The sequence below is a fragment of the Trematomus bernacchii genome, unplaced genomic scaffold, assembly GCF_902827165.1.
Source record: "Trematomus bernacchii unplaced genomic scaffold, fTreBer1.1, whole genome shotgun sequence".
NCBI classification, from domain to species: domain Eukaryota; kingdom Metazoa; phylum Chordata; class Actinopteri; order Perciformes; family Nototheniidae; genus Trematomus; species Trematomus bernacchii.
The window spans coordinates 16685766-16710937 of NW_022987593.1; the positions used below are offsets into that span (position 1 = coordinate 16685766).

The 25172-nt window shown below is 42.0% G+C and overlaps 2 protein-coding genes across 2 annotated transcripts in view; one reads left to right on the plus strand and one right to left on the minus strand.

The window, feature by feature from the left end:
* The first annotated feature begins 221 nt into the window (after positions 1-221).
* LOC117481984 (myelin-oligodendrocyte glycoprotein-like) lies at positions 222-10748 on the plus strand. Its single transcript, XM_034129930.1, has 5 exons — positions 222-293; positions 7513-7846; positions 8165-8239; positions 8382-8483; positions 10103-10748. Exons 1-5 carry the CDS (start codon positions 222-224, stop codon positions 10159-10161), a joined length of 642 nt encoding a protein of 213 aa, XP_033985821.1. The 3' UTR covers positions 10162-10748.
* Positions 10749-15672: 4924 nt separating this feature from the next.
* The window catches only part of npepps (aminopeptidase puromycin sensitive), a 32835-nt gene continuing 23335 nt past the window's right edge, over positions 15673-25172 (minus strand). The window contains exons 16-23 of the mRNA XM_034129811.1: positions 24133-24267; positions 22891-23110; positions 22038-22180; positions 20986-21042; positions 20426-20533; positions 17665-17820; positions 17335-17382; positions 15673-16197 (exon numbers count right to left, since the gene is read on the minus strand). Of these exons, the coding sequence (XP_033985702.1) occupies positions 16048-16197; positions 17335-17382; positions 17665-17820; positions 20426-20533; positions 20986-21042; positions 22038-22180; positions 22891-23110; positions 24133-24267 (1017 nt within the window). The 3' untranslated portion in view covers positions 15673-16047. The remainder of the gene's footprint in view (positions 16198-17334; positions 17383-17664; positions 17821-20425; positions 20534-20985; positions 21043-22037; positions 22181-22890; positions 23111-24132; positions 24268-25172) is intronic.

The following is a 25172-nucleotide window of genomic DNA, read 5'->3' on the forward strand; positions in this document are numbered from 1 at the left end:
TTTGTGGTGCCCGTGTTTTTATAACTGGACACAAAAACTATATAACCCAAATAATAGATTTTACAAAAACCACTGGTTTTTACCGCTATTAACATTTATTCCAACTGTCTACAAATGAAATACTCAAGGCCTCAATCTAACACCTCAACACCTTACCTTAGCCTGACTCTCCTTGCCTTTCTTCATCTATCATCATCATAAGACAGCTGTTTTGAGACCACATGGTATCACTTGCTCTGCTGAGGTGGAGGGGACAGGAGCGCTTGATGCTGCTGCAGGGCTCTGCTGAGGTGGTATGTGGCCCAAAATATTTCAAAAGTGCATCTGAAGTATCTGTGACCATCAAGAGATGCATCATATTTGCTAGACCTAAGACATAATATAGAAATCAGATTACAGGAGCAGCTCACAATATCATATATTGCCTCCATATACCATGTACAACATGTGCATTTATCTGTCATAACCCTAACCCTGAGCCCCGACCAAGTATTGAGTATAAATGAACAAACTTTTCAGAAGGTCGAAATATCTGTATCATAAATCCTGTTTGATTGGTCTTATCTAATATTATACTATTTAGAGATACAGGATTATTGATGTTCATGATCTGTAAACTGTAATCATCACAATTAAAACAAAAAAGGCTTGAAATATTTCACTTAATGCATAATGAATCTAGGATATATGAATGTTTCATTTTAAATGAAATGAAAGAAAAACAGTTCTATGATAGTTATTCTTTTAGATGCACCTGTAGATTCAGCGACTCACCAGATGGCAAAGAAGCAGTTACAGTGTGATATAGCATATTAACGATAAAGGCTAAGGTATGCAGTATTTACAGTAGTGACGAGCATTTTAACACCGATGTGAACTTTACACTATTGAACATACTTTAGACAGCATAAACTGTAAGGCAATACAATAAAAGCCTACAACTATAAATAATGGAGGGGATGTAAAAGGAATAGCATTTGAATGACATTATCACTAGCCTATTACTGCAAGCAGGGCGAACATGTGCTCGCCTCAACAGATGAAAATATAACAGGTGAGGTAACATCTGAATAATCTTTCCAAATGTCCCTGAATTTAAGGTGGGAGTAACCGTAATTGACGTTAACTCTAAATATAACTATTGATTAGCAAACATTATTTTTTTCTTCCCCCTAATTTTCGGCGCCCCCCATATGGGTTGATGGCCCTTAGCATTCGCCTATACTGCCTATATGCCCAGGGTCGGCCCAGAGTGAGGGGCCCAGCGCTTCGTGTGTTTTTCTGTATCAGTGAAGAAAGTTTGGACCCCCTGGAGTTCCTCAAAGTGTCCGGTGTATAGTCTCTTTAAATGATAACAGGTTTTAGTGAATGATGTCAGAGTTATTCTCTCCTGTAGAGATGGCAAATCCAGATCATTTTACGGACTCAGGGTCTTCTGAGTCAGTCATTGAAGAGATCCGGATCATACGAGTCATTTGAGTCATATGAGTCAGCATCACCAAGACCGTAGAAATCCTATTGGTGAAACCGAAAAGTTGTTGCATTTCACGAGCATATTATTATTCCATATATTTTGAATATATATATATATATATAATATCTGCATGTATATTTTCTATTTCGACATGTATATTTTATATTTTATTTTATTTTTATTTCTATTCTTGTATATTTTGTAGTTTTGTTTTATTGTAAAATGCCTTATGCTGCTGTAACAACAACAATTTCCCAATTTGGGATCAATAAAGTACTATCTATCTATCTATCTATTAAACTGACGTTATATTAATCTCCGCTACACAGTGTATTTTGCTTTAATAAAAAATGTTGATCACAAAAAAAAGGGGTATTTGGCGATTTGGCAAATCTGAGTCTGCTGTTGACTCGTGCATGAGGACGAGTCTGCTGGATCTCTGGATCTGCTGCTATATACGGCTCCGAGTCCGCACGAGTCTGCTCTGCTGTGTGTTGCAGAACAGTGAGTCAGGATTTGCGAATCCGAGTCTGCTGTGGACTCGTGCATGAGGACGAGTCTGCTGGATCTCTGGATCTGCTGCTATATGGTTACGGCTCCGAGTCCGCACGAGTCTGATCCGCTGTGTGTTGCAGCGAGTCAGGATTTGCGAATCTGCGAATCTGCGAGTCTGCTGTTGGAGCCGTCGGCTCCTCTGAGTCCCCACGAGTCTGCAGGAAGTTTCACTGATCCGCGTCCCCTCCCCTGAGCCAAACGATCACTTCTGGCAGCTATCCTGTGACTGTATACTTGCTAAAGGGTAGGTAGATGGACTTGGGGTACGTTGTAATGTGATTTTACATGTTATAAAGAGAGTAGCGAGTGACGCAATTTATAGTTTTAATTTGTACGTCACACCAAGTGTGGGACTCAAGGACTCGGGTTAATGGAGAGGGGAGACTCGTCATGACCAGCTCATTTCTAGGATCCGGATGAATCAGGACTCGCCCATCTCTACTCTCCTGCTGTCCTCTGATTCTTCTCTGAAGCCGCTGTGGGGGGGTTGAAGAGCTCGACGAAAACACTCGTGAAAAGTGATGTTTAAAACTCAGTTAATGGGGCTCATTCACTGGCGCTTCCACAAACAACAACCAACATAATTGTTACATTCAAATTAAGTAGCCTACATTATTCAAGTTTACATTAATTTTGGATAATAACACGGGAGAAATGAGCGGAAGCGCTCTCTTTTCCTCTCTCCCTCTCTCTCTCCCCTGACAGCCTGTCAGTATCTCATGCAGCTCACTGATCCAGTAATGAGTGACAGTGAAGAATAAATATATGTATAACTAGTTTAGCTTGTTCCAGAGGTAGATAAAATAGCTAAGTGTGTTAGGTCTAACTCTTGTGTGTTCTGCTCCGCTCACCGGTCCGTCACAGCGGGTGGAGCTGCAGGATTTCTGCTTCACACACACGTTGCATACAGCTATTTTACTGTCTTTTTCGGACACCTTAAAATACTGCCAGACTGGTGAAGCCATTTTGGCGAGCTTGTTTTGCCGCACACAGAGAAAAGTGTCATGTATTTTACGTCTCGCGATCAGCCTTTTGCCCTGACACACCAGGCAGTCACCAGAGAACTCGCCGACACCCAACACCGACAGTTCCATCGACGAGTTCTCCTGCGTCTTGGCCGTGTGTCGCACTGGAAATCACCGCAAAGACTTCAGCCGAGCACGTACGAACTGCGCATGCGTGAGTGGCAATAACTCTCCTTACCAGCAGGCGGCGGTAGTGTGTATTCGTCATTCAAAATAGGCAACAACCGGAAGACAGAGAAGAAGAACAGACTGATATAAACAAACAAATAGCGTGTGCGTTCCATTTTCACTCTCGTCCATCGAAAACATGTTTTAGAATATAAAAATACATGAATGATGAAATGAGCACATAAAGTGCAGACATACTATAAAATCACAGTTAATAGACCTGCATCTGATGATCGCAGTGTTCTGGCGGGTGTGTAGTTTATTGAGTCAGCAATGTAATAATGGCCACTTCTTGCTAAATTTACGATGAGATGAACCGGACTTGACCAAACAAATCACGGAGCTTTCAGCAGAGGACAGCCGGGGACGCTCCCGCCGATATCAGAGATGTCCCTGCTATGTGTGGGAGGTAAGAGAGGACATTTAAGGGCTATGTTTGATGTCTTTAAGTATCACCTGCTGGGGTTTAGCTGCTGTCTTGTGCCTTAAATCGTTTGTTTACGTCCCTCACTTCCGTTTCGCTTCTCATTTGCTAGCTGAACAGCTGATCAGAGTGGTTTCTTGGCCCGATAGCTTGTTGGCCGGGTGTCGACCGTGAAAGGCCAAATAAGGCGTGTCACGGCCGAGGGTTCGGGACACATCAAATTTACTTTGGGCGACAAGGAACCCGTTTTCGCCCAACAACGCAAGACGGCCGATATCGGCCTGGTGTGTAGGGGCCAGAGAGCACCGATCGATCGGCAGAGAGTGAGTATTGGCCGATATCGATCGCCACGCAAAAACTGCGGTATTTTTACAGCTCCTTATGGGTACTGCAATTTGTGAAGTGCTTTCCTCTGTGGTGAAACTATCAGCACTGCATTACGGAGGAAAGCGGCAGAAAGTCGCCTGGAGTTAAAGAGAGTGGGGCTGCGTTGCGTGCATGGCTTCCTTCTGCAGGTAACGGCCCCTACACACGGCGGCATGTGGTGACTCTTCAACGCTTCTGCCCATTCACTTTGAATGGGGTGACGTCACGATTCGCCGAACTGCATTCTGGGAGCAAAGCGTAGCTTTCCTCGCGGTGCTCGCTGCAAAAGTAGAGCAATGTTCTACTTTTGAAGCTGAGGCGGAGGCGGCAGCCAATCAAATCCCGCGTATGCAAATCTGACAGTTCACGCGCTAGCCAATCAAACCGCGTGTATGCTGAGAGAGCCAGACCGCAGTTCATTTCCTCATATGCCAAAAAATGGAGGAGAAAATAATCGTAGCGGTAGGGAATCACCCGGTGCTTTCAGTCCCTGTTCACTTACCGGATACAAACCGGAGGAGCCAGGCATGGAGGGAGGTGGCAGAGACAGTGGGTGAAATTGGTAGGTTTTCACCTGTTTGGGGAGTTTATATCCAGTTTACTTCGTTTGAATGGACAGCAGGCATAGACAGTATATTTAGCCACCATGCAATGTTGCATAAAATAGCACCATAGACATTAATTAAAAATCGCTTTTTAGACATTAATGTCTATGGTGAGATTCATACACGGGAGCTTTTTTAAAGCCTTTTTACCCCGCTGCAAACAGAAACCCCCCCCCCCCCCTTCCCATCACAAACTTTACACAGACCCCCCCTTCCAATTATCAACTCCTGTCTTGTTTCCGCAAACTCTTGTGTCCTGCAGCAGCTAAACGTTTTGCAAGCCCCCGTTCGTTTAGTACTTAAAATAATAGACATCGCTTTTTCCAGCTGACAAACCAGACTTTCTGGTCACTTCTTCAATTTTCCAGCCCTTTGGGAGAGACACGGGAGATTCATGTGATTGGTTGATGGTCGCGTTGCTCGCGTAAACTCCCCAAGCTCAAGACACGCCCACCGCCAAGCGGCAACGCACGCCGCCGTGTGTAGGCTGCGTAACGGACCGTCTACACAGCAGCGTTAAAAAAATCTTGAAACGCTTCTGCCCATTCACTTTGAATGGGGTGACGTCACTTTCCCTCACTTTTCGCCGAACTGCATTGTGGGCAGGCGAGCGGAGATTTTCAGGATTCAAAGTTGAACAATGTTCAATTTTTGAGGCTGAGGTGGAAGCGTCAGCCAATCAAATCCCGTGTACGCAAATCTGACAGTTCAAGCTCTAGCCAATCAAACCGCGTGTAAGCTGGGAGAGACATACCGCAGGTCATTTCCTCATATTCCAAAAAATGGAGGAGAAATTAGCGGTAGGGAATCACCCGGTGCTTTATGACCAGACCTACCGGGATATAAACCGGAGGAGCCAGGCATGGAGGGAGGTGGCAGAGACAGTGGTAGGTTTTCGCCTGTTTGGGGAGTTTATATCCAGTTTACTTCAAACGTTTTTGCTTCGTATGTCGCGGGCGGGAGATTCATGTGATTGGTTGATCGCAAAAAAATCCCCAAGCCTCAGATACGCCCACCTCCAAGAGTTTTTTAACGCTGCTGTGGAGACGGTCCGTAACGGGGAGACGCGCTCTGGTGGCGGTCTCGTTCAGGATCCGAAAATAAAATAAATATTTTGTACACTTATTCCACTTATTCCGAGTGTGCCACTGGTTACGGTGCCGCGTGCCATTGGTGGCACGCGTGCCAGGGGTTGCCGACCCCTGATCTAGTTGGACAGGCTGATTGTTAGTTTTTTCTGAATGTTTCTTTATGTCCTCATTTGTCTTTGCTATGTGTGTAAATAACAGTTTGTGGCTTTGTTAATTCAGCTCTATTTGAACCTGTCAAAACTGCATTTATTCTTAAAAAAGTCGTTTGAATAAAGTTTTATACTATTTGCCAGAAATCTGCTTTGGACCTTTTCTCTTTTTATTTACCTGTTGTTGGATTTGTTTTGTTTTTGATGTTGTACTCTGTTTGTTAAAATATATTCTACCTCAATAGCCGAAATAACACATTTTGTCACTGGGCGCTTTACAATCTGTAAAACTTATGAACCCTCGGTCCCCAGAAAAACTTCCCAGAAAACTGAAAAAGAGGAAGGGTTTCTCTTTCAGGACGGACATCCAACAAAATGTCTTCAAAAATAAAAACCATTATAAATTAAATGTAATTGTGTATAGATGTTGTTCCTATTGCATTGAAACCTGTTCTTTAAGTTGATCAGAGAGATGGCACAGCTTTAAAGCAGAGCTGTTTGGAGAGCTCCTCAGTTTCTAGAACAGTCTCCGAGCAGACGAACACAGAACATGCTCCTGATATCAGAGATAATGAACACTTTAGCACACAGGAAGACTCTCACTACTTTTCTCTGAAAGTCATCGTTGAGGCTTCAAAGGGGACGGATATCTACTAACTATTTTAAACAATTATCTTTTTACTTCACCAATTTAGACCATTGTGTCTGGGTCCATTGCATGAAAGCGGTTTAAATGACAGGTTTTAATGCCTGTAGTTTGACAGCCAGGAGAGAGGGTGCATGTCTGGACGAAACCGCGGTCACTCACCCTGTAGTTTGACAGCCAGGAGAGAGGGTGCATGTCTGGACGAAAGTGCAGAAGGCCAATTTCTCTCCTGGATTTGATGATGAATCAACTCGTACTTTTTTTGCTGTTTGCTGAAATCATCTCAGGTGAGTCGCTAACTTTATTTGAGAGTCTGTACCTTTCTATGATAATAATAATGGGTTCCATTTATAAAGCACTTCATATTTGATTTCAAATATGAAGTGCGAGATGATGAATGATAAAACTTTAAGGTACTCAACATTACTGGGTTCACACTGCTGGCAACTAGACTAATTCAAGGGTATTCCCTCACTCTGCTGGAAAAAAGTGGAATATAATTCTAATATATATAATAAATATAATTTGCCCTTTTGTCCCCAAAGCACAGGAGAGCATCTTTCTTGAAAGTGGTTAAAAATCAGAAGACTTTTTAAAATGCTTTTCTTCACAGGCTTTAAAACGTATTAATGTACTTTTTTGTAATGAAAAATATCATTGGCATTAAGTGAACACAATTCATAACAAAGTGAGGAAATCATATCTTTTGAGAGTTATCAAGGGGAAAAAAGTTTCTAGGTTACTCTTCCTTACTTATATGGGTATGTCTTTTCCTCATAAAAAACTAAAGTGGGATTTTGTAAAGAAAATAGAAATATTTGGCATGATGATCAGGAAATGTATCTCAGTGAAGGTGGAAGATAATATGGATGAATAATTTTACTGCAGTTTTTTGATGTGAGTTTTTGTTTTCTAAGGAGAGCGTCTGTTTTTAACATGGTTCAATCTGAATGATTAAAAAAGGATAGCTTTTCTTTTGAAAATGTTTCTTTCTCTTTTTTTCCCGCAGCACTGCCTCTTGCATGTCTTCCCTCAGCCCGTCGAGGCCGTGGAGGGAGGATCAGCGACTCTTCAGTGTCGTCTGGACCCCCCCATCGACCTGTCCTTTTACACAGTGGATTGGAATAGAGGGCTCACCCGCCAAGTTCATGTTTATCGAAGTCGGCGCGACGACCCTGATTCCCAGATGCTTGAGTACAGAGACAGAACCACTCTGAATCATGGAGACCTGACCAGAGGAGTCCTGACTCTGACCATCTCCAACGTATCTCTGTCTAACAATGGACCTTATGAAGTCTACCTCCCACAGCTGGGGGTCAGATGTTCGACTCACCTCACCGTCGGTAAGAGTTTAATACTGAACAGCCTGGAAGCTCTGAGAGGCAAAACAATTACCAGCATATCAGCATCTTTTGATAACAACCAACAAACCCCACAAAACTCAAAGCCCAAAACTCACCTTAAACATTACAATGTGTGTTTATGACTTTAAGAAACAGGAAGGGGAAAAGGGTTTTGACAGATTTATTGTTTTTAAAGGTTTTTTTCCTCACTTGACTCTTTCAAGGCCTGTAGTCATTTTCTTGTTGAACAGTCACTTAATGAATCTGCAGATAATGACTCCTGTTGTCCCTCAATAAGACCTCTCTCCTTTGAAACAGTAACAAAGGAGCAAGAGAACCAGACCAAGAGGAACGACTCCAGCACAACCTCACCTCCAGCTGGAGAGAGAAATGGTACATTATTTAAAAACCTCTGTAGAAAAATGTAGTGTCTTTGTCCCTCTGGGTAAAGGACAGTCTGATAGTGGGAGTTGATGTGAAACTGCATCACCTTGGCTCTTCTTGTGAACTGAAATCTCCTCTGATTGTATTCCAGATGCTTCAAACAGAGAGGCTGGTCGTGCTGCTATCATTCTCACAGTTCTCCTGATTCTCTGCGTTCTCGTTGTTCTGCTGGTTCTGAAGAGAGGGAAGATCCGTAAGTTAAAAAACAAAACAAATATCACAATATGTCTGACCAAACACACTCACTGGCCACTTCATTAGGTACACCTGTTCAACTGCTCGTTAAGGCAAATATCTAATCAGCCAATCACGTGGCAGCATCCACTGCATTGAGGCATGTAGACATGGTGAAGAGGACACGGGTTGCGGTCGAATAGTCCATTTAGCTTAGGAACCTTCCTAACGGAGTGAAATGACCCGGAAGTCCCTCAGTGGCAGCCATGATAAGTGCCGTTCGAATTCTCTAAATTAAAAGGAAAGGAGGTTTCAAACTTCCTTTATAACCTCCTTTAGTTTAGGAACCACTGGACCTCCCTAACCGAAAGGAGAGGAGAAAATGCTGCCCCACAATGCCTTACGGCCGCAGCATTTGCCGTCACCCAACAGTCGGCCGTTCACGGAAACAATCGATTATGAACGAGAAATGATATCATGAAAGTTACGGTGCTTAATAAGCATTTTAAAACGTATGTGGTAAGTTGCCAAAGTGCTTTGTTTTGAACGTTCATCAGTATTATAATCAAAAAGAGAAATATGAACGTTAGTTTTTACTGAAATGATCAAATAAAGTCAACATTTCACAGTCTTTACTGAGCTGTGTGGGGTTTGTTCAACTTTTAAAAGATGTCTGAATGGTGATATACACAGTGATAGATGTTAAGGACTAACGTTTATAATAAATACATTTGTATTGATTTTAAGATCTTTTCATACAATCATACGTATTGGGATCATTTGTATTAATGTGGACCGGAGGGAGAGGGAGACGAGCATAAGTTTCACTTTCCTTTTTTATTTCAATTCCAACTTTGGTCATGAAGAATATGTTTCTCTGTTGTCCCCGTTCATAAAGCATAAAACAACAGCATCAGAGCACGGTGCAGAGTCTCTAGATGAGTTTACAGTAGTCCCTCGTTCTTATTAAACATCCATGTTGTAGTCCGCTGTATAGAAAACTGTAGTTTCCATAGTTTCCCCACAGCAGCAGGCGCACATTTATGACGTCCGCTGGCGCATCATAAACACGTCGGATAGTGAAAGTGCAGTCGGATTCTCTAAAGTACCGCAGTCTCTTCTCCTAAATCCTTTTGAATTCTCCTATCCACTATCCCTTAACCCCGTGACCTTTCACACAGAGGTCAAGGAATAGACGATAGGGATAGACGTTAGGAGCTGATGTTTTGACTATTGGACCGCAACCCTGGTGAAGTTCAAACAGAGCATCAAACGGGGAAGAAAGGTGATTTAAGTGACTTTGAACGTGGCATGGTGGCTGGTGGCAGACGGGCTGGTCTGAGCATTTCAGAAACTGCTGATCTGCTGGGGTTTTCCCTCACAACCATCTCACAGAATGATCCGGAAAGGGGAACATATCCAGTGAGCGACAATCGGAACATTTTGGTTTTGCTTTATTCCATACATACTATGTGTGCTGCTTTTTGGCTGTAAACATTGCAGTTTTGTCTTTACATGAAATATCACATGCTTCATGTCTGAGTTTTAGATTTATAAAGTAAGATTGAGATGACACATGAATTTGTTATATCACTTTTTCATTTGACATCTCTCCCAAACTTGGTTTCTCTCTTTCAGAGGGATGGATGGAGACGCTCAGAGGAGGGAAGGACAGACAAACAGACGGTGGGGAATGAATGCGAAAATAAAAATCTGAACACGGACGCAGAAACTGGAGACCTGTAGAGAAACGGGTCAGAAACCTCTGTCTGATAGTTACCCGCTGCTAAATGTTCCATTTTCCTGCTGAAAAACTAACCAGATAGATATTATATCCTCTCTGCTGGCAGAGGTACAAATATACAGGATTAAAAACAATGGGACCAATAAAAGGGTCATTCCAGAAATGCAGGACATTTTCGGTCCCACATTACCTTTAGTCAAATGTAATGTTTACGTGTAATTTAGCATAATCTATCTGCTTTAAATGCATTTTATTTTCCCAGATTATGAATTGCCTTTTTTTCTTGCCACCAGGGAGCCTAAGCATGTTCAGTTTGCAACAACTAACAATATATCTGAACAGTTACCTCAAAATGAACAAAACGTTTAAGTTATATTTAGATCAAGAGTTTAATAGACATTTAAAAATTGATTTCAAAGTTCTAGCGCACCACTGAGCGCTGATTAAAAGGAACAAATAACACATCCAATAAGAAGTGAACCTTGATGCCTGAGCTGCCAGAAGTGAAAATAAATTGATGAGTAACTTCCTGACAATCTGGAAGGGTTAATTTTGAATGACCCTAAAGTGAGTTGTGAGTCCTCGGCCCAAATATCATGTTTTCCATGAGCCTAAAATGACCAAATATCTGTACCTCCACTCAGACTGCAGACATTCACGTCCTCCTCAGGAACATCGTTCAAACTGTGACCAAATACGTGCAGAACTACTGACGTTCCCATCGAGATCAGGCCTACTTTGTGTTTACTGATTAGCACCTGCTTCCTGATGCTACTCCTTCTTCTAGAAACCAGGCTTGACCCTCATCTACTGTAGATAAACTACTGACTGTTGAAGGGCTGGTTTATAACACTGTTTTTATATATTTTAATATATGTGGGGTTTGGAAGTTATCATTGTATGTTCTTGTTTCTCTGAATGTAATTCAATAATGTCACTTGAGTATTTTTTGGAATGATGTTACTTGAATATCAGTGAGTTTGGCTCACACTGTCCCCCCCCCTCCGAAGTGAGTCTTTAATAATACCTATTGTGTGGTTGTTGCAGTAAATACTGTGTTGTTACTTGAGCCAGAGTTAACAGGAATGTGTTTTGATTTGTAATTGTTTTTACTTACAAAGTCATTGAATCAGATTCTGTAACTGATGAAATTAGCACTAAAAACTGATTAATTCTTCTTAACACTGTCTTCGTCTCCTTGGTCCCTCATTGAATGAGCTGCTCTGATAAATGAACCGGCCAAAGAACGACCCCTCAGTAAAATGAGTTCAGAGGTCAAACTGTACCTCAGGATCCCATTTTATAATCATTAATGCTTTCTACTCCTCTGCCTTTCAGAGGTACGCAAAGTACTTGTTACTGCATTTATCAAACAGCTTTAGTTACTTTCCAGAAGAGTTGATTTTGGATTGTTGAGATAAAAGGATGTGTTTTCTTTTATGTGTCGACACATTTCTTCTACTTTTTAAGCTACATTAGTTTTTGAGAAGCCCCTTGATCAGCTGGGAAACGAATCATCACAAAGCTGAAGGGTGTTCTCTGAGAAACTCTCAAAGTCTGACAGGACGCTAAAAGACATGTGATCTTATTGAATATAATGTACTGCTGTAGATTAAACAGCCGTGAAGAAGGAACAATGAGCACAACCTTAAACACCACTTCCCAGAGATTGGGACCTTTTTTTCAAAACCTAAAGAAAAAAGATGTAGTCTAAAGCAGTGGTTCTCAACTGGTCAGGCCTCGGGACCCACTTTTTCCTTTGTCAATAAATCGCGACCCGAAATTTTGAACCACTCAAATCTATTCAACAAAAAATCGTGCTGTAATTTATACGCTTTTCAGCATACAATATTAATTAAAGTGAAGTACAGTGCATATATCCCTTATATCCCTTCACAGAACTAAAGTATGCTTTAAAGGTTTAATGAGATGATGGAATCAAAGCTGAACTGTATAACATAAAAAGGCACACAAGCTGAAAACCCAAACCCAGAAGAGGGTGGGGGATTTTTAGAAATACTAACATATAAAACTACGCATTCTGGTACACTCTGAGAAGAAAATAAATAAATGTATTACTACCCGACATATTAATAATATTTTATGCCATTGTTTGTTTTTCACTTTGTTCTGACAGCTGTTCTTTATTTTCAACTTTTTTTCCCCTTCACTCACACATCTGTGACCCACTCTAAACGGGTCCGCAACTCAGTTGAGTCTAAACTGGTCTAAAGGAACTCAGAAAAATAATAATGTCCCCTTAAATTTGTTTGTGTTATCTCCAATTTCTTCCTATTTACTGGCTGATCTTTACAATCTCCTTTAGGATAAAAGGCGAGAGGCTCTTTTAGGATGAGTTCAAAATGTAGAAGCTGCTCTGCCCCCTGGTGTCCAAGCGGTGAAACTACATGTTTCTCATGACAATTCAATAACAACTTTTCTCACCACAAAGTAACTGCTACTAAGACAATTTAGGAACTGTATATCCTCGGACCTCAACCAGAATATACAAACAAATGTCCACTTGAATCCTTCCTCGTAAACGAGTGCAGCAACAGGTTATAGAGAGACTTAAAGAGTCCTCTCCTGCTGATGTTCAGGTGTATATCAGTATGTAGTGCCTCTACTTTAAAGAGTCCTCTCCTGCTGATGTTCAGGTGTGTATCAGTATGTAGTGTCTCTACTTTAAAGAGTCCTCTCCTGCTGATGTTCAGGTGTATATCAGTATGTAGTGTCTCTACTTTAAAGAGTCCTCTCCTGCTGATGTTCAGGTGTATATCAGTATGTAGTGTCTCTACTTTAAAGAGTCCTCTCCTGCTGATGTTCAGGTGTATATCAGTATGTAGTGTCTCTACTTTAAAGAGTCCTCTCCTGCTGATGTTCAGGTGTATATCAGTATGTAGTGTCTCTACTTTAAAGAGTCCTCTCCTGCTGATGTTCAGGTGTATATCAGTATGTAGTGTCTCTACTTTAAAGATTCCTCTCCTGCTGATGCTCAGGTGTATATCAGTATGTAGTGTCTCTACTTTAAAGAGTCCTCTCCTGCTGATGTTCAGGTGTATATCAGTATGTAGTGTCTCTACTTTAAAGAGTCCTCTCCTGCTGATGTTCAGGTGTATATCAGTATGTAGTGTCTCTACTTTAAAGAGTCCTCTCCTGCTGATGCTCAGGTGTATATCAGTATGTAGTGTCTCTACTTTAAAGAGTCCTCTCTTGCTGATGCTCAGGTGTATATCAGTATGTAGTGTCTCTACTTTAAAGAGTCCTCTCCTGCTGATGTTCAGGTGTATATCAGTATGTAGTGTCTCTACTTTAAAGAGTCCTCTCCTGCTGATGTTCAGGTGTATATCAGTATGTAGTGTCTCTACTTTAAAGAGTCCTCTCCTGCTGATGTTCAGGTGTATATCAGTATGTAGTGCCTCTACTTTAAAGAGTCCTCTCCTGCTGATGTTCAGGTGTATATCAGTATGTAGTGTCTCTACTTTAAAGAGTCCTCTCCTGCTGATGTTCAGGTGTATATCAGTATGTAGTGCCTCTACTTTAAAGAGTCCTCTCCTGCTGATGTTCAGGTGTATATCAGTATGTAGTGTCTCTACTTTAAAGAGTCCTCTCCTGCTGATGTTCAGGTGTATATCAGTATGTAGTGTCTCTACTTTAAAGAGTCCTCTCCTGCTGATGTTCCGGTGTATATTAGTATTTAGTGTCTCTACTTTAAAGAGTCCTCTCCTGCTGATGTTCCGGTGTATATTAGTATTTAGTTGGGGGGGGGCGACACTAACAGGAAAGGGAGAAGCCCAAAAAGCAGAATCGGGCCTCTTTACTTAAGGATTATTAGAGAAGTGATGTGTCTGATAAATGTCTGGTAGCAACAGATATCTGTATCAGCTGCTTTATTGGACTGAAGCTGTCCAGATTCATCTAATATCATTCCATCACTTGCACTATCTCACTATTTTTCCTTTTGTATTTATCAATTTTTTTGTGTTTATCTGTGTTATTGTGTTGGAGGAGCCTGTGACCTAAGATTTTCATCGTCATAACTACACTGTAGCTATGCACGTTTGACCAATAAAAGCCTTGAAACCCCCCTTTCTATGAGTCCGAACCACAATCCCATCCCACATATTGAACCAAATTCTGATTCATTAGAACGAAAAAGACAGGAAAACATGAAACACGATGAAAGCCAAACGCCTGAACTACAGACACTTTACGAAACCAAAAAATATGTAGACGTGGATTTTCTCTCGGTAATCATCTACGTCATTCTGTAACCAATTTTATTTTCCATTAGGTGTTATATATATGTACATGTTATTCATCAGTTTCAGTGCTGCTCCATCCATTTGTAATCCAATGTGATCATCTCCTCCCCGGTGTGAGATAATACAAAATAAATTACAAATCTGTTTTCCAGGCCTGCACACTCACACCTCGCTCATTAAAATCAACTTGCACTAATTTCACATCATTTTGTTTTTTTTATAATCCTTTTTCACTTTAATGAACACCAACTGTAGTTTGAAACACAAATAAAGAAAAGAAACAAAAACAACAACAAATGTTCCAGGGTGTTTTGGGATGGGGGGGGGGGGGGGGGGGCTCGACAACAGGTTCTTGCTCGGGATGTTTTCAAAAAATAAAAACACATCAAATTGTAAATTCTATATAGATATACTCGCTCAACAAGTCTGCATAATCTGTCACATTAGATACATTTGACGGCACGTGGAAACCTCCTTTCTTCACCGCTTCAGTTTGATGTGTTCTGCAAACCAGTGGAACCATTTCAAGGCCTCCGAGTTCGTCACCGAGGCGTTTCCTGATGTCTTACAGAATGAAAAAGGCCTCGAAGAGAAGTGTTGTGATCCTATTTTTTATTATTATTATTATTATTATTCTCGCTTTCCCTCTTCTTAGAATATAAGATTATCTCAACATTTAAATAAATCACTGCATCTGATGTCTTATAAAACACGCCGATATCTTCCATTTCCCTGATAGAGAAACGGGGGGTTAAATATTGAGCTTTGGGTTTTTTTTGGGGGGGGGAGGGGGGGGGGGGGGGACAGGTAACCATGACCTTTTTCACTTACTTCATTTAAAAGGAACATCGTCCGCAAAAAAAAGCTTGCATTATACAGTTTACAATGTAGTACCATGCTAGCGCTGCTCGCCTCGCCCTAACCATTTATTAGCAATGGAGAATCAGTGTTGTTGGAAACTACAACACACACACACACACACTCACACACACACACACACTCACTCACACACTACTGTTATAACCCCATTCTGCCCAATCAGAGGAGGAGGAGGGAGTGACTAACGGAGAGCGGGAGGGGGAATGAAACAGATCATTTGTTTGTACAGAAAACAAACAGAATTTAACAAAAGCAGCAAATGCAGAAAATCACCCTTCATGCATTCAAAATGAGCGGGGAGAAAACAAATGGGGGGGGGGGGGGGGGGGGGGAATATGGGGGGGGAAATGGGGGATTCACAGTTTTCTCAGCTATGATGCAGAGATGGAGGGTCAGGTGGAGATCATTTTGAGGATGTGTCTGCGATTGGCTGAGCGCCGGTGTCATACCGTGTCTGTGGGGGGGGGGGGGGGGGGGGGGGGGCAGAATGGGGGTACAACTACATTCCTTTCCTGACTAAAATGAATTTGCTGTTAACGTAGAAAGAGTCTCTCTCTGTGTTTCCATCGCCGTGTTAAATTCCTGGCTTTAGAGAAATGAAGCCTGCTGTGCGTACGCTCTGGTCTGTAGTCGGGGAAGGGAGGGGGGGCAGCTAAGATGCTGGGAGGTCCGCGCTGAAGGGGGGGGGCGGGGGCTCAGCCGGTGGGGGGGCCTTTGCGCTTCAGTAGATACTGAGAGATGTCGTCTGCGTCGCGCTTCAGCCAGGCGGCGTTCAGCAGGATGTTCTCGCAGCACTGCTCCACCGTGCGCTCCGCCGAGGGCGCCGGGTGGCTCTCAAAGAAACTCTGAGGACACAGATAGTCATAATATTATTAAAGGTCCCCTATTATACTGTTTTTCATCAATATATCACAGGTCTCAGATATATCCAGAACCTGTCTCTGATTGGCTGAAACACCAAACAGATCATTGCAGCATCCCATAATCCCCTCTGTTTCAGCCCCGTTTCCAAAGTGCTGATTCTCTGTCTGTTACTTTAGATGAAAATAAGGAGCCCCTCCCCACACCCCTCTGAGAGATTATTATGTTATGACATCATAAAGTGGCCAAAATCTGATCAGCTCATTTTCAGACAGGTTTTTATATAAATGGATCAGGACAAAAAGAGAGAATCTTTGTTCCTGAAACTTTCAGAGTCTCTTTCCACAGAGGGGACACATGTTGATGTAGAAGAGACATGAGGAAGTGGATTTTGCATAATAGGTGACCTTTAACATTCTCTGAACTGAAAAGTATAGAATATATGAAGTAAATATAATTGAATCAGCTAAATTAACTGAGCAGATCATAATAATATGTCTAATTGTGCATGCGTGTCACTCCAGATGTTCTGAGGAATGTTAAGGCTAATGTCCCGATGTCACAACAATATTTATCTTATTTGTTTCATATCAAGAATTGTGTTCAAAACATGTTAAATGTAATAAAGGACATGTTATGTAAGCATTCTAATTCTTAAATGGCTTGAATTGTACTTTTAGCAACAAAAAACAAGCTTTTGAAAAGTAGCTAGTTCCGTCACATGTGTTAGCATCGCACATGGACAGACATGTTGTCATGGCAACACAAAGTCACATGACCTGGCCTAGGGACCCACCAGACTGTTCAGAGTGTGTCACTTAGGGACTTCATGAGATAAAATAAAAGGCTAAAGCTGTATAAGGAACTTTCCAGAACATTTAAAGTCATGTGACACCTGGGTTATTTTGGGTTGAAACAGAACACATTCAAATCCATTCAATAACGTTTAAGTTTGGTATCTATTAAAGCTGCTGTGATTGCAGAGTAGACCTCAATGTTCAGACATGTCTGTACTGTGAGGTCATACCGCCCTCTAGTGGTCAAACATGTGAAGTTCTTTGTAATATATGTCACCCACAGGAACAGACCAAATATCTGCAGAACAAGTGAAGCGCTCTCACCTTTATTTCAGCAGCCATTTTGTCGATAGCAAATCCATTAACTGTGAGCTGCAAAGACACGACGACAGGAAACATGTGAGCGGAGTAAACAAAAACGACATTGTGAAAAGTTAACCAACTAATTCACTCAGCAGAATAAATGGTTCTGTATGTTGCTGATCTACCTGGAGCTCACCTGAGCTTCATGCCGTTTTAGGGAATAGGAAAAACTCAGTAATAGAGAATAATATGAATATATAACTTTATGGCAATTGTTTGACCCAGTTTTTCATTTCGAGGCACAGGGGTAATGTCTCAGGGCCACATGAACCATCAGAGTGTTTTATGTACCTTGATGAGCCGTGATATGAGGAAGCCGCCCTGGTAGCGGTTGTAGAGCTCCTCCCAGTTGTCCTTCACAAACTTCCAGGCAGCTTTACGGCCTTGTTTACTGCTGTCAGCGACGCCTCCGATCACTAACACTGTGTCCTGGGGACGGACCTCTTCCTGTGGGGGAGGGGGGGGGAGAGAGAGAGGGTTATAGAGAGAGGGGGTTATAGAGAGAGAGATAACAATGATATTTAAAAAAAGATCCAGATGTCAGGCAAACAATATTGACTTCACAATTGGGACACATACAATAGAAAATTGCTCAGAATATAATTATTTAGGTCTGACTGGAAGTTCCACTGGAAGCTTTAATCAAGCTGTCAATGGACTGAGAGAGAAAGCACGCAGGGCGTTTGATGCAATAAAAAGACAAATTCACATTCAAATTTTAAATTAGGCTTAAATGACTTCAATCAGTAATACAACCCATCCTACTCGATGGAAGCGAAGCGTGGGGCCCACAAACAAACCAAACATTTGACAAATGGGAAAATCATCCAGTTGAAAATGCTCACAATGAGTTTTGCAAAAGCCTCCTACAGGTTCACAGGAGAACTCACAACGCCTGCAGACCAGTCTGAGACCACAACTATTAGAGTCAACCAAAATATGACAAATCACACCAAAAACTACCTGACTTATTGGAACACTGAATCCCAAACACAAAGTCAATGCTATCTGGCCCTAAAAAGACAGTACACTGTGGCAGCCTACCTGAGCACAGTGACTGATGTTAAACACAGGAAGATGTTGACAAAGTACAGACTGAGTGCTCACAGCCTGGCCATAGAAACAGGCAGGTAGAGAGAGAGACAGAGAGAGAGACAGAGACAGAGACAGAGACAGAGACAGAGACAGAGACAGAGACAGAGACAGAGACAGAGAGAGAGAGAGAGAGGTTAGCTCAGGAGAGGTTTTGATCAGCCAACGTCTTCACTGACTGGAGGAAAATCCTGTCAGACACTTTGGACTTTGAAGTGAAAAGCAGAAAGGTTATAAACTGATTCTCTACGGATCACCTCCTGTGTTGTTTTATTGCAGAGTCAGAGTAATCATTACACCAAACTGGGTCACATTCTCCTCCAAAACACACAAGCAGTAAAAACAACCGTCATGTTTTTGAAATGCAACCTTAAAGTGTTGCAAGCTTTGAGGAACAGATGTTTCAAGGTTCAGGAGGAATTGTTTTATAACACAGGATGAGGATCAGGGAGTAAAGACACAAACTGACCTGGGGTCTTTCAGAAACCCCCTTCAGTGTGTCGTCTTGGGGCTTAGTGATTATAAAGCAGGTAACTGGTCCAGGGGGTGTTCTACGACATGCGTTTCATTTGTGTTTTTTTATACTATTTTTTTATTCTGCATGTTCCTCACTGCTGTAATCTCCACATATCAACACAGTAAAAAGCTAATGTTGGGCTATAGAGGAACTACAGCACGGTCACATGACTTCACGTCACCACCGCTAAGCTAAAGGTGGCTAATGTTGGGCTATAAAGGAACTACAGCACGGTCACATGACTTCACCACCGCTAAGCTAAAGGCGGCTAATGTTGGGCTATATAGGAACTACAGCACGGTCACATGACTTCACGTCACCACCGCTAAGCTAAAGGCGGCTAATGTTGGGCTATAAAGGAACTACAGCACGGTCACATGACTTCATGTCACCACCGCTAAGCTAAAGGTGGCTAATGTTGGGCTATAAAGGAACTACAGCACGGTCACATGACTTCACGTCACCACCGCTAAGCTAAAGGTGGCTAATGTTGGGCTATAAAGGAACTACAGCACGGTCACATGACTTCACGTCACCACCGCTAAGCTAAAGGCGGCTAATGTTGGGCTATAAAGGAACTACAGCACGGTCACATGACTTCACGTCACCACCGTTAAGCTAAAGGTGGCTAATGTTGGGCTATAAAGTTACTACAGCACGGTCACATGACTTCACATCACCACCGCTAAGCTAAAGGCGGCTAGCGTTGGGCTATAAAGAAACTACAGCACGGTCACATGACTTCACGTCACCACCGCTAAGCTAAAGGTGGCTAATGTTGGGCTATAAAGGAACTACAGCACGGTCACATGACTTCACATCACCACCGCTAAGCTAAAGGCGGCTAGCGTTGGGCTATAAAGGAACTACAGCACGGTCACATGACTTCACGTCACCACCGCTAAGCTAAAGGTGGCTAATGTTGGGCTATAAAGGAACTACAGCACGGTCACATGACTTCACGTCACCACCGCTAAGCTAAAGAAGGCTAATGTTGTGCTATAAAGTTACTACAGCACGGTCACATGACTTCACGTCACCACCGCTAAGCTAAAGGAGGCTAATGTTGGGCGTGATGACGTTTAGTCGTCTCATTTAGACTCTTGCTAGCAACCGGCATTTTAAAATGTACCGATTGGGTATTTACTGACATATTTTATGCCGAAGAACCAAACATTAAAATCTCTTCAGCTTGTGTTAACCACAGAACTTATTTCAAGGGTTCTAAGCAAAAACACTTTCAAATAAACATCGACTTTGATTCGAAGGGAACCAGAAGTTAAAAATGCCAACTTATTATTGAGTTTTAGGACTCATTTCTGCCCCACCCTATTGTACGAACACTGTTTTGTGCAGAAATTGCCACGCGACACATCTTCCTCTTCCTCTGTGACTGTGAGAAATAACAGAAATGTTTGCAACATGTGGTGAACGCGTGTGTACCGAGAGGGCGAAGGTGAGGACTTTCTGGATGAGGTCGGGGGCAGAGATGGCTCCCAGCACTCGCTCGATGCGGTTCCTCTCCTCCTGCATGTCTGCCAGTTTGTGGAGCTGAAATACACAACAAAAAAAACCCAGTGTTGTGAAGATTATTATTAATTTGATTGCCTATATTCTAATTTAGCTGGATTTACCTATATATAGAGATACGAGTGTCATATAGTATCTGTAAATATGTAAATTCAGCTACTCTGTTATGGTTGTTAGTCTTCTTAATAATGTAACTTACATGTTTACCCTATTTGTGTCCTTATTATCCTTGTGTAAACTAATCTTAATTATCTTGTGTTTCACTCTTAATCTGTTGCCATGACACTACAGGGATTGTTAAATGCTTATCTTATCAATGATCCGTTTATTTATCTGTGTGTGGGGCATGGAGCAACAACATGTTATTGTGCAATATGGTATTGTATAATGACAATAACAAATCCTTGAATTCCTTGAAGAGGATTATTTTAAGTGCAATCACTCACAGTCTAACATGTTTACTGAAGTCTTACCTCCATCATTTTTTCCAACGTGGCACTGTCTCCATGCTTCAGCACTGTTAAATACACCTGAAACAAAAACACAATTACAGTCAAAGCGTTACTCAAATAGGATTCCTACACAGTTTAAACTAAATCTAACTAGTTTGATGATATAACATGAATACTTTAAGAGGTTAGTGGTATTTTGGTTGTCATATTTTGGAGACAGAAAATGTAATAATGTAAAATAGATGCTGTGTGAGAAGCACTTTGGACTCTAGGTGGGCGGTGTATAAACAGCACAGTGGTGAAGAGAAGATATGCTGATGTTACATTTTAATTTGTATGCGCTGAACGTTTATCAGCTCACTGCAGCTGAGGAGTTGGAATATGTCTCAGAAAGGTGAAAGGAGTACACATGATAGCCCATGCCTTGATTTGATTTGAAAAACAAGTATTCATTTGAAGGCAAAGGAAAAAATTGGTATTGGTTAACTCAGGGTATATGCAGGAATCCTGAAGTCAAATGTAATACCTTTCAAGACCTTTTTTAAGACCCTTTCCATACATTTTAAGACCTCGTCGCCACTTTGAGTTCTAACTGGTTACATTGGCGACACACTTTACCTCACATTGACTATATACAGTATTGATTGTCCTTCCTCCTTATCTTCCAACCATTTGGACGCAGACTTGCATTTCCCCATAACGATGTTGTTTAACAACCGGCGTAAACGGACCTTCGCGCGCTATCAAGCAGTGAGCGTGCGATGTCCTGTTCAGATGACGTCAAATCCAACGGGATGCCATAAATAAACTACACAGAATCACACTACACACCTACGCAATGATTACATTCAGGCACACTGTAGAATACAACCTCTTTGGACAATTTATATACTTATTGAAAACAAGCTACAAAATGTAATACCTTGGAAAATGCTGTTTAATACTTTTTAATAGCCTTAATTTTCGCTAAATTGATTTATCAACTTGTAATACTTTTTAAGACCCCGCGGACACCCTGATCCCGTGAATATAAAGGCGGTTTTGATGGAGGTCTCTGAGGTGTTTCTGCTCACCGGGCTCCTCAGGTCTGCAGGCAGGACCTGCTTCCCCTCCACATGGTCTCTGAATCTCCGCCGCGCCTCCTCCAGAGTGGGTTTGTGTCCCGCCTTCCCCAGCTTCCCCAGAACCAGACTCCTCAGCAGGGCGTCCAGGTGGCCTGAGAGACACAGCACACGCAAGCTATTATCTTTAGTCAAAGTCAACTTTATTATCTTTCAGTTTGTGTGTACAGACGGAGAGATCGAAATACTGTTTCCCACAATCCTGAATACAAATATATATATAAAAATATGTATATACCTAGATATACACAATCGACAGACATATCAGAGGTCTGGGCTAAAGTATACTTAATCACAGGGTAAAAAACAACACGGTGGTACATTTTATGGTAAATTACCGTACATCAAAAAGTGATCCTGTGAGTCCAGGAATTACATTATTGTGAGCCATAAACCAAGTGGATTATGGTGTAAGATTTAAAAATAAACAACTTCTCAACTCAACAAAAGTGATCAACCTTTACACTACGTCAAACTAAAAGCGATTTACATACAAGCAAAGAAAACATGTGCTCTTTTCTAAATAAATGTGTGGTTATTTCTGTATTTCTCTCAAAGATTTCCTCAAAAGAAAAACCTGAATTTCAGCTTCAGTTTAAGCATGTATTGCCCCTATTAAGTATTTTAAACAATAAATACAATACACTGTAATAGACCAATCTATTAATAACAAATACTTAGGATGTGTGTGTGCCTCACCAGGGAGAAGAGGTTGTTTTGTGTGTGTGTGTGTGTGTGTGTGTGTGTGTTAATGTTCATAAAGACATCTCCTTTGGTCTGAATAATAATGTATTCATCTCCTCACCTTCCCCTGGCTTGCAGTCCCAGCCCAGCTCCAGGCCGATGGGGGTGAAGAGGTCTCTGATGAACTCCTGGATGTCCTCGTGGAAGTCGGTGTGCGACAGCAGCGAGGACAGAACGCCCAGGTTGCAGCTGAGGTCGCTCCACACCGTGTAGTTCGGCTCGTTCACAAACGCCTCCATGAGCGTCAGAACCTGCACCGTGCTGATCATCCCCGCACGAGACTGAAGACAAAACAACCAGGTCACAAATGCTTCTATAATTATATCAAAACAAAGTATCCCTGCATGATAACAAGTATTGTGCTTAAGGGAAGATGAGTTTCCTCTTTTGTCACATTTAAAAGTCTCAAACTGAAGGTGTTGTAGAGCAAGAAGAGAAAAGGGAGATTTTTGAATAATTGGTTTAAATATTTTTGTCTTGTTGTAAACCTTTTAATAAAAATGAATATGCATATTTCTGTAGGGGGGTAACAACAGATACATTTGATATAAGAATGTTCCACTTATTAATGAATCAGATTTTTAGGGGATTTTCACATGATCATAAACCTCTTGTGATTCTGACACATCATCTGTGTAACTTTTAGTGAGGTCAGGCTGAGGTCAGCGTCACAAAATGCTTCCTGTAGTGATGAAACTAAACAGTCAGAAACAGAGACATTTTAAAAATAGAGTGCTTCCTCAAGTGTGTGTGTGTGCCTCACCAGGGAGAAGAGGTCGTTGTGTGTGTGTGAGTGTATGTCTGTGTGTGAGTGTATGTCTGTGCGTGCGTCTGTGTGTGCCTCACCAGGGAGAAGAGGTCGTTGTGTGTGTGTGTGTGAGTGTATGTCTGTGTGTGAGTGTATGTCTGTGTGTGCATCTGTGTGTGTCTCTCACCAGGGAGAAGAGGTGGTTGTTGTTGTGTGTGTGAGAGTGTCTCACCAGGGAGAAGAGGTCGGTGTGTGTGTGAACGTGTGTGTGTGCGTGGTGTGTGTGTCTCTCACCAGGGAGAAGAGGTCGTTGTGTGTGTGTGTGTGTGTGTGTGTGTCTCACCAGGGAGAAGAGGTCATTCTGTGTGTGTGTGCATGCGTGTGTGTGTGTGTGTGTGTGTGTGTGTGTGTGTGTGTGTGTGTGTGTGTGTGGTATGTGCGGTATGTGCATGGTGTGTGTCTCTCACCAGGGAGAAGAGGTCATTCTGTGTGTGTGTGTGCGTGTGTGTGTGTGTGTGTGGTATGTGCGGTATGTGCGTGGTTTGTGTGTCTCACCAGGGAGAAGAGGTCGTTCTGCAGGCCCAGGCGGTCCACCGGCTGCAGGCTGAGGTTTCTGACTCCGGGCAGCAGCCTCTCCAGCATGGACGAGCTGTACTGGATCCGGTAGAAGCCCACGGTGCCGGGGTTTATCTGAGAGCAGGGACACAACGGGTCAGACTGAGGGGGGGGGAAGAAGGCTCACTATTTATTTAAACTATATTCATTTGACTTCTTAGACCGAGTGCTCTTATCCAGCAAGGCTTAAAGGAAGTGAAACGGCTTCATCGCTTCATCACGGGATAACGCTGGAGGTTTTGGTTAACTGTGGCAAATGTTCACCACTCATGATAATTGGTTTAATTTTTTTTTTACTTATTCTTTATTAGTTATTTTCTCACATTCCCCTTTACATCCAATAGTACTCCAATTTAGATGAACAGTTTATTTAACGAGGGGTCACAACATGTTTAACCCTTAGATGCCCGAGTGACTGGACCCTACACTCTTCCATAAGTGGGTCAAAAAGGACCCGTATTAGAATAATGTGTTTTTATTAGGGCTGTCAGTCGATTAAAATATTTAATCGCGATTAATCGCAAATTAATCGCACATTTTTTATCTGTTCTAAATGTACCTTAGAGGGATATTTTTCACGTTTTTAATACTCTTATCAACATATGAGTGGACAAATATGCTTTATATGTTTGTTTATTATCATTTGAACAATGACAAATATTCTCATGAATATTAAACACAACAACCTGAACATTACAAATATTCGCCTCAATTCAACCTGGAACCTCTCTCATACAATAAGTGTGTGTGTGTGTGTGTGTGTGTGTGTGTGTGTGTGTGAGAGAATGTTGAGACACTGTGATGGATCGTTTGGAGCAGCTCAAGGCATATATGCTCCAACGTGTGCTGCCTGGACGCTGCAATAATGTTGCGCGTACTATCCGTGCTGAGTGTGCTGACTTTTCGTACAATGTCCCACTGTCTGGCTACCTGCATAAAGTCAAGTGCTCGGCGCAGTTGTCGGCGAAATGTCATTGAAA